This window comes from Geotrypetes seraphini, chromosome 11 (assembly GCF_902459505.1).
Source record: "Geotrypetes seraphini chromosome 11, aGeoSer1.1, whole genome shotgun sequence".
Taxonomy (NCBI): Eukaryota; Metazoa; Chordata; class Amphibia; order Gymnophiona; family Dermophiidae; genus Geotrypetes; species Geotrypetes seraphini.
In genome coordinates this window covers 61,744,995-61,753,701 of record NC_047094.1, presented here as the reverse complement: position 1 = coordinate 61,753,701, position 8,707 = coordinate 61,744,995, and the positions used below count along the sequence as shown (strand labels likewise).

At 49.6% G+C, this 8,707-nt stretch overlaps 1 protein-coding gene across 4 annotated transcripts in view; it reads right to left on the bottom strand.

Annotated features, from left to right (window-relative positions):
* Positions 1-1,325: 1,325 nt before the first annotated feature.
* The window catches only part of CDKL4 (cyclin dependent kinase like 4), a 175,270-nt gene continuing 167,888 nt past the window's right edge, over positions 1,326-8,707 (bottom strand). For all 4 annotated transcript variants that reach the window (XM_033915109.1, XM_033915106.1, XM_033915107.1 and 1 more), the window contains one exon: positions 1,326-2,484. In XM_033915109.1, coding sequence (XP_033771000.1) covers positions 2,383-2,484 — 102 coding nt within the window. In that variant the 3' untranslated portion in view covers positions 1,326-2,382. The remainder of the gene's footprint in view (positions 2,485-8,707) is intronic.

Sequence of the window (8,707 nt, the reverse complement as noted above, 5' to 3'; positions counted from 1 at the left end):
TACCGCGATGATGATCGCTCACCCTCCTCCGAACCACGGCACTTCGGGGTGAGCATTGGGGTAGGGCATCTCCCCTGCCGACAATGCTCACCCCGAAGTGCCGCAGTTTGGAGGGGGGTGGGTGATCATCATTGCGGCAGGAGAGATGAGCCATCTCTCCTGCAGCGATGAGCCCTCCCCCCTACAACAATCGGGCAAGAGGGAGCCCAAGCCCTCCTGCCCGGCGGCACCCTCACACCCCACCGGCCGATTCCGATGGGGCCATGAGGGAGCCCAAGCCCTCCTAGCCTGGTGACACCCCCTACCCCTCAGCCCCACTAAAATACAACCCCCCCGGCTGACCCCACTACCTCCCCTACCTTTAAATCCTGTGGGCGGGATTTGAGCCGCCTGGGCCAATCAGGCCCTAAGGCCAGCCATTCAACGGATGGTTGACCTGTCAGACGGACGGGCTTGGCACCCGTCCGTCTGACCAACGATTTAAAGGTAGGGGAGTTGGGGGGTTCATATTTTAGTGGGGGTGGGGGGGTAGGGGGTATCACTGGGCCAGGAGGGCTTGGGCTCCCTCCTAGCTCCATCGGAATCGGTGGGGGGCAGGGGGTTTGGGGATCACCAGGCCAGGAGGGCTTGGGCTCCCTCCTGGCCCCATCAGAATCAGCCGGTGGGGGGGTGAGGGTGCCACCAGGCAGGAGGGCTTGACCTCCCTCCTGCCCCAATGTCAGCAGGTGGGGGGGTCGCGGTTCATCAGGGCAGGAGGGCTTGGGCTCCCTCCTGCCCGGATCATTGTAGTGGGGGGGATTCTGTAACCGGTGTTGTTTTTAACAGACACCAGTTACAGAATCCAGCTTTTAGGCGAAGGACTGGCTTCTCTTTCGCCTAAAAGCTCTTATTTTGGGCATTTGGGAGTTAGGCTTTTTTTAGGTTGATTATATGGTATTAGTGTAGACGTAATGGTGGTCTGGGCTGAACGCAGAGGCATGCCATTATTTTAAAAAAAAAAAACCTCCTTTTGGACGTTTTTTTTTTGATAATGGACATTTTCCCTGCTTCTGCTTTCAACATTTAAGGCCTTAGGCCAAAAGGGGACTTAGATGTTTTTTTTTATTATGCCCCTCTAAGTGGATACCTGAAGAAACAATGAAAGAATAAACTGCCTAAATTCACAAGGAATGTCAATGGGGATACTGGAATTTGAACCCTGGTTTGCAGCCTATTGCGCTGAGCAAAAATGTATAAAATATGTTCATGGGCGTGTGAAGGCATGCTTACAATAAGCTCCATACTTTGTCCTTTCATTCAATTCATGACCCAGTTAGGATTACTACTGACAGTCTTCTCTTCTGTTTATTTCACTAAAAATATAAAACATTTCTCGTTATACTGAGTTGCACAGCACTGCAATATTACACTGGAGAGTAGGAATGTGTATAGAATAAGTTTTGTTTTTCAGGCAATTTTAAGACTTTATATATGATTTTCAGACAGTTTTGCCATGCGTCATTCATTTGTCTTAATAAAAAATGTTTAACATCGTCTGGTTTCCCTACAAATCAAAGGTCAGATACATCCAAAACAATAAATAAGTGAATTAGAAAAACAATTTTTGGAGGCTCCCTCACTGTTGGAGCCCCCCCCAAATTTAATATGAACTGGCTTTAAGCACATTAATTTCTAGGTTAACTTATTGTTAAATCATTTTAACAAGCTGTAATTTTTATAAGGCATGCTAACAAACTGAATGTTTATTAATGAATACACATCCCCACTGGACAGCACTTTTTTAGTATCTCCTCCCACTGGATAGAAACTATTAAGATAGTGGAGAGGGGCATTTTTAGCTAAAGAGCAACCCCTCCTCTTCACAAACTGAATGGTTGAAGCTTGGCTGCCACTCTATTAAAGGTCTTCTCCTCTTCTGCTGGCTTCTTATGTACTGCTCTGTACCTCTCTCCACATCACTTTGTTTTTAAAATGATCTGCTTCATTTGTCTTCCCACAAAGTCAGATCAAACAGTGCTGAATACTGAGGGTCTTTACTGCTGCTAAAAGATGAGTATCTTTAACAGTCTCTAATTCATGTATAGTAGAAATATGGATCCTTCCCCAAAGAGCTTACTATCTATTATAGATAAAACTATTATTCAACTCTTGTTGAGAAAGTTGAAGCATATAAATACAGGCATTTGCTCAAGACTACATAAAGGCAATGGCAGAGCCAGGATTAGAACCACTATAGTTCTCTTGGCTCCCTGTTCTAAGCTCTACCCTTCTAATCTGCCACTGCTCCTCCTGAAGGTACAGTGCATTTCTATATTGTGTAGATTCAAGACAGAGAAGAAACAGTACAGGTGTACAAATTAAGGGAAGCATAAGCTCATTCTCTTAAATATTTGGGAGATGTTCAAACTTTTGCTGGCGGGGCAGCTTCCTTCCATCAGACGGGGGAGAAGTACGATTTGCTTGGATCTGAGGCAGATGATGATTCTAATGGAAGAATAATGGTAATTAAAGATACTTTGACATGGATACCACTGCTACTGCATCCATAAGAAGTTAAGCAGGACAATAAGGTTTCAATATGTATAACAAGCAGAACAGTAATATAAATCTACACAAGACATTAGTTAGTCATATGGCTGAGATATCCAAACAATGCAGTGTACTCTCAGAGGAAGATGTCTCCAAATGGGTTAATTTTCTGCATACTATTACAGTAATAAACCTTACTTCTAAGGGGGGGGGGAGGGGAAGACAGTATTGGATTAAACAGAGGGAGGAACTGAAGTGTTTCCTCCAAGCTTTGTAATTTCTTAAACAGATTATAAAAGTAACGTTGATTATGAAGCATGCAAGATAACAGCAGAAAAACACCAGTCAATCCAGTCTGACAATCCAAACTAACTGCCCAGCCTCTACATCTCCCTCTACCTCACAGATCCTCTATGCTTGTCCCATGTTTTCTTGAATTGGACAAGGAAGAGAAGGAATGTGCTTTCTTGTTACATCAGTAGAGTTGGGTGGGATCCTAGAGGAAGAGGATGATCAATTGCAAGAAAAAGAAGCCATGGAGTACTATGGCTGTTGCAGCCAATTGGGAACAGCTAATACTGTCAAGTCCTGCATTGCCTTCTAAATGTCACTGAAAATGAGAGGTATAGGTGGGAAGGTATAAAGAAGGCCTTGTTTCCAACTCAGGGTGAAGGTATCCAAAGACTATTTGGTGACAGCATCTTGGAACAGAAGAGCTGGCAGATCAGATACAAGTGTGTCTAGAGCAGTGATCTCAAACTCAAATCCTTTGCAGGGCCACATTTTGGATTTGTAGGTACTTGGAGGGCCTCAGAAAAAACAATGTTACTTACCGTAACAGTTGTTATCCAGGGACAGCAGGCAGCTATTCTCACCAGTGGGTGATGTCATCCGACAGAGCCCCGATGCGGACGTCTCACAAGCATGCTTGCTTGAAGAAACTTCAGAAGTTTCGAGATGCCCGCACCGTGCATGTGCAAGTGCCTTCCCGCCCGATGGCCCGGGCGTGTCTCCTCAGTTCAGGTAGCTAGCAGAGAAGCCAACCCAGGGGAGGTGGGTGGGACGTGAGAATAGCTGCCTGCTGTCCCTGGATAACAACTGTTATGGTAAGTAACATTGCTTTATCCCAGGACAAGCAGGCAGGCATTCTCACTAGTGGGTGACCTCCAAGCTAACCTCAATGAGATGGTGGGAGAGTTGGCAACTTAGGAGAATAAATTTTGTAATACTGTTTGGCCAAACTGTCCATCCCGTCTGGAGAAAGTATCCAGACAATAATGAGAGATGAATGTATGAACCGAGGACCAAGTGGCAGCCTTACAAATCTCCTCAATCGGTGTCGATCTGAGGAAGGCTACAGAGGCCGCCATTGCTCTGACTTTATGGGCTGTGACTTTACAGGGAAGGGGTAATCCAGCCTGGGCATAGCAGAAAGAGATGCAAGCCGCCATCCAGTTGGAGATGGTACGCTTCGATACAGGTCGTCCCAACTTGTTCGGATCAAAGGAGACGAAAAGTTGAGGAGCAGTTCTGTGTGGTTTGGTGCGATCCAGGTAGAAAGCCAAAGCACGTTTACAGTCCAGAGTGTGAAGAGCTGATTCTCTAGGATGAGAATGAGGCTTTGGAAAAAACACAGGAATAACTATGGATTGGTTGAGATGAAATTCAGTGATCACTTTAGGCAGGAATTTCGGATGAGTGCGAAGGACCACCTTGTCATGATGGAATACTGTGAAAGGTGGATCCGCCACCAAGGCCTGAAGCTCACTAACCCTGCGAGCAAGAAGTGAGGGCAACCAGAAAAACCACTTTCCAAGTGAGAAACTTCAGCGGAGCCTTGTTGAGAGGCTCAAAAGGAGGTTTCATAAGTTGAGAAAGGACAACGTTGAGATCCCAAACCACTGGAGGAGGTTTGAGAGGAGGATTGACATGGAAAGGACCTTTCATAAATCTGGAAACCACAGGATGAGCAGAGAGAGGTTTCCCTTGCAGAGGCTGATGGAAAGCCGCAATTGCACTCAGATGGACTCGTATCGATGTAGACTTGAGGCCAGAATTAGATAGGTGCAAAAGATAGTCCAAAACAGAAGACAGGGAGGCTCGTTGAGGCTCCTTACGATTAGAAACACACCAGGTAGAAGTCTAGTCCATTTTTGGGAGTAGCATTGTCTAGTAGAAGGCTTCCTGGAAGCCTCCAGCACATCCCTCACCGCCTGGGAAAACTGACGGGGAATCATGTTGAGAGGAACCAAGCTGTCAGGTGGAGAGACTGCAGGTTGGGATGGAGTAGAGATCCTTGTTGCTGAGTAAGTAGTGAAGGAAACACTGGAAGAAGGAATGGTTCCCTGCTGCTGAGTTGAAGTAGAAGGGAGTACCAAGGCTGTCTGGGCCACCGAGGAGCTATCAGAATCATGGTGGCATGGTCGGATTTCAATTTGACCAGAGTCTTTTGAATGAGAGGAAATGGAGGAAACGCATACAGAAAGCGATTCCCCCAATCCAGCAGAAAGGCATCTGCCTCGAGACGATGAGGAGTGTAGATCCTGGAGCAGAACTGAGGTAGTTTGAAGTTGTGGGGGGCAGCAAAGAGGTCTATCTGAGGCGTTCCCCACTGAGAGAAGATCTGATGAAGGGGCCTGGAATGGAGAGTCCATTCGTGAGGCTGGAGGAGACAACTCAAGTTGTCCGCCAATGCATTGTCCTTCCCCTGAATGTAGACAGCTTTGAGGAAGGTGTTGTGGCGAATCGCCCAATCCCAGACTCTGAGAACTTCCTGGCAGAGGGAGGCCGAGCCCGTGCCCTCCTGCTTGCTGACATAATACATGGCGACCTGATTGTCCGTGCGAATGAGGACCACCATGTCGTGAAGCAGATGTTGAAACGCTTGAAGAGCATAGAAGATCGCCCTGAGTTCCAGAAGATTGATATGGCACAGCCGGTCCGCACTGGTCCAGAAGCCTTGAGTTCGAAGACCGTCCAGGAACTTGACCAGATGAGCTCCCCATGCATAGGCCGAGGAATCGGTCGTGAGAACTTTTTGGTGGGGAGGAGTGTGAAACAGCAAACCTCTGGATAGATTTGAAGAGGTCATTCACCAATGTAGAGACTGCTGAAGAGCAGGAGTGACTATGATGTGACGAGTCAAAGGGTCTGACACCTATGTCCATTGAGAAGCCAGGGTCCACTGAGGAATTCTGAGGTGAAGTCTGGCAAAAGGAGTCACTTGAACTGTAGAGGCCATGTGGCCCAGGAGAACCATCAAGTGTCTCGCTGAGATGGACTGGCGAGAAGACACTGACTGGCAGAGATGGAAGAGCATCCAGGTGCTGTGGAGGAAGGAATGCTCTTAGTTGAATAGTATCCAGAACCGCCCCGATGAAGGGAAGAGCCTGGGTAGGCTGCAGATGAGATTTTGGGAAGTTGATCTCGAAGCCCAAACTGTGCATGAACCAAATTGTTGCTAGAGTCGCCGAGATGACCCCAGTGGCCGAGGCGGCCTTGATGAGCCAGTCGTCGAGGTAGGGAAATACTTGAAGACCCTGGTTCCGGATTGCAGCGGCCACTACCACCAGACACTTCGTGAAGACTCTGGGAGACGAGGACAGGCCGAATGGAAGCACTCGATACTGCAGATGTAGATGTCCCACCCGAAATCTGAAGAATCTGCGAGAGGCCGGATGAATGGGAATGTGAGTGTAGGCCTCCATTAGATCCAGAGAGCATAACCAGTTGTTATGCTCGAGAAGGGGGTAGAGAGAAGCAAGGGTCAGCATGCGAAATCTCTCCTTGACCAGGAACTTGTTGAGGATCCTGAGGTCCAGAATTGGACGCAGATCGCCTGTCTTCTTCGGAACAAGGAAGTACCGGGAGTAAAACCCCCAGTTGTGTTGGTCCACAGGGACCGGCTCGACGGCCCGAAGCTGGAGCAAAGCCTGAGCTTCCTGAAGAAGAAGGGCGGTCTGGGTCAAATTGGAAGGATACTCTCTTGGAGGGTGGTCCGGGGGGACCCGATGGAACTGAAGAGAATATCCTTCCCTGATGATAGTAAGGACCCAAAGGTCGGTGGTGATAACTGTCCATTGATGATAAAAATGATGGAGGCGACCCCCGATGGGAAAAACAGGGGATGGCAGAACGGTGTTGGTTATGCTCCCTAACAGAGAGTCAAAAAGGCTGAGGGGCCTTAAGGACAGCAGAAGGCTGAGGCTTTTGCTGAGCCTTCTGTGGAGGCTGTCTCTTCGCTGGTTGTCTTGCAGCAGGAGCCTGCCTGGGTGCATAGCGCCGCTGATAGATCAAGGGTGGTCGAGAAGGACGAGACTGCGCAGGCTTAGGCTTGGGACGAAGAATAGATTGAAAGGATTTTTCATGGTCCGACAGCTTCTTCGTCACGGTCTCAATAGATTCATCAAATAAATCTGCACCCGCACAGGGGACGTTGGCAAGCCTGTCCTGGAGGTTCGGGTCCATGTCAATGGTCCGAAGCCAGGCCAAACGACACATGGCCACGGAGCAAGCAGCAGCTCGTGCCGAGAGCTCGAAGGCATCATAGGAAGATTGCATCAGTTGAAGGCGCAGCTGGGACAGCGAGGCGACCACCTCTTCAAATTCAAAGCGAGCTTGAGACTCGATGTAAGGTGTAAACTTCCGAAGCACAGGCAGGAAGAACTCCAAATAAGCTGCAAAATGAAAAGTGTAATTGAGAACTCTGGATGCCATCATCGAGTTCTGGTATATGCGCCTCCTGAACTTATCCATGGTCCGACCCTCTCTGCCTGGAGGCACCGAGGCATACACCTGGGACGGATGAGACCTTTTGAGGGAGGACTTGACCAACAGGGATTGATGAGAGAGTTGAGAGCCCTCGAACCCCTTGTGATGCACCGTTCGGTACCTGGCATCCAGTTTGCCAGGAACAGCAGGAATAGAGTACGGTGTCTCAAAACACCTCATAAAAGTTTGGTCGAGGAGTTTGTGCAGAGGGAGACGAAGAGACTCGGCAGGAGGATGAGGCAAATGGATGGTAACCAGGTATTCCTTGGAGTATCGGGAACCGGAGTCCAAGGTGATGTCGAGATCATCCGCCATCTGCCTGAGGAAAGACGAAAAAGACAATTGGTCTGCCAACACAGGCTGGCGGGACGGGCTGGACGAAGTCGAAGCCTTGGGATCCAGGGAGACCTGTGATCGACAGGGCGAGAACGAGCCATAGGGATCCTCATACTCCGGGCCCGGAGGGGGAGAGACATCCGAAGAGGAATATCCCACCCAAGGAAGCTTCTTCTGAGGCGATACTGTAGAATGCCTGGAGGAATGCCTCGAAGAATGCCTGGACCGATGCCCCTCCCGGTGTCTCGGAGATCTGGACCGGCGATGCTTAGAGTGATCCCCAGAAGCCTCCAAGGAGTAGATAGGACTGGAGGCAGTAGAGCGAAGAGGCGGGTGCGATGCCTCTCGAGACGCATTCCATGCTTGATAGGGAGTGCGGAAGAACTCTTCCTGGCGATGCCCAGGGCTTCAACTACCCGAAGGAAGATTCCAAACATCCTCGCCTGGAGGAGTAATGGGTTCCAGAGGCGGCATGTCACTAAACGAAGCACGCCTCGAGGGACCGGCTGCCGAGCATCGCTCCTCCTCCCCGAGCAGCGAGAGCGAGCGGCGAGGGGGAGGAGGAGGGGGCGGCTCGCCCCCCGAGGGGGAACCGGTTGATCACCCTGGATTGTAGCCAGCCACTTGGGCCCCATTGTGGTCATCTCAATGAATTGAGCCTCCATAATCGACCGCAACGAAGCTGACAAGGAGGGAGCCGCACCCGAAGTGGGACCTTCTGAACGGTCTTCGCGGTCCCGAGTGGTCAAGTGCTTTGGCTTAGAAGCTTTCGGCACTTAGATAACCACCGGGGGGATGGTCTGAGGAGGTACCTGATCTGAGGAGACCGAAGAAGGCACCGGAGCAGGAGGCGGTGTCGAAGCCGGAACAAAGGAGGCCGGCTTCAGAAGACCCGATGTAGCAGGAACAGTGGAAGGCTTCGTAGGTGTAGGCGAAGCGCTGGTCGAAGCTGAAGTCGAAGGTTCCTTAGCAGCTTCCATCTTGAACATCGACTCCCACAAAAAACAGCGACGTTTAAAAGCACGTGCTATGAGAGTGGAACAAGGCCGGCACAATTTCGGAATATGTTCTG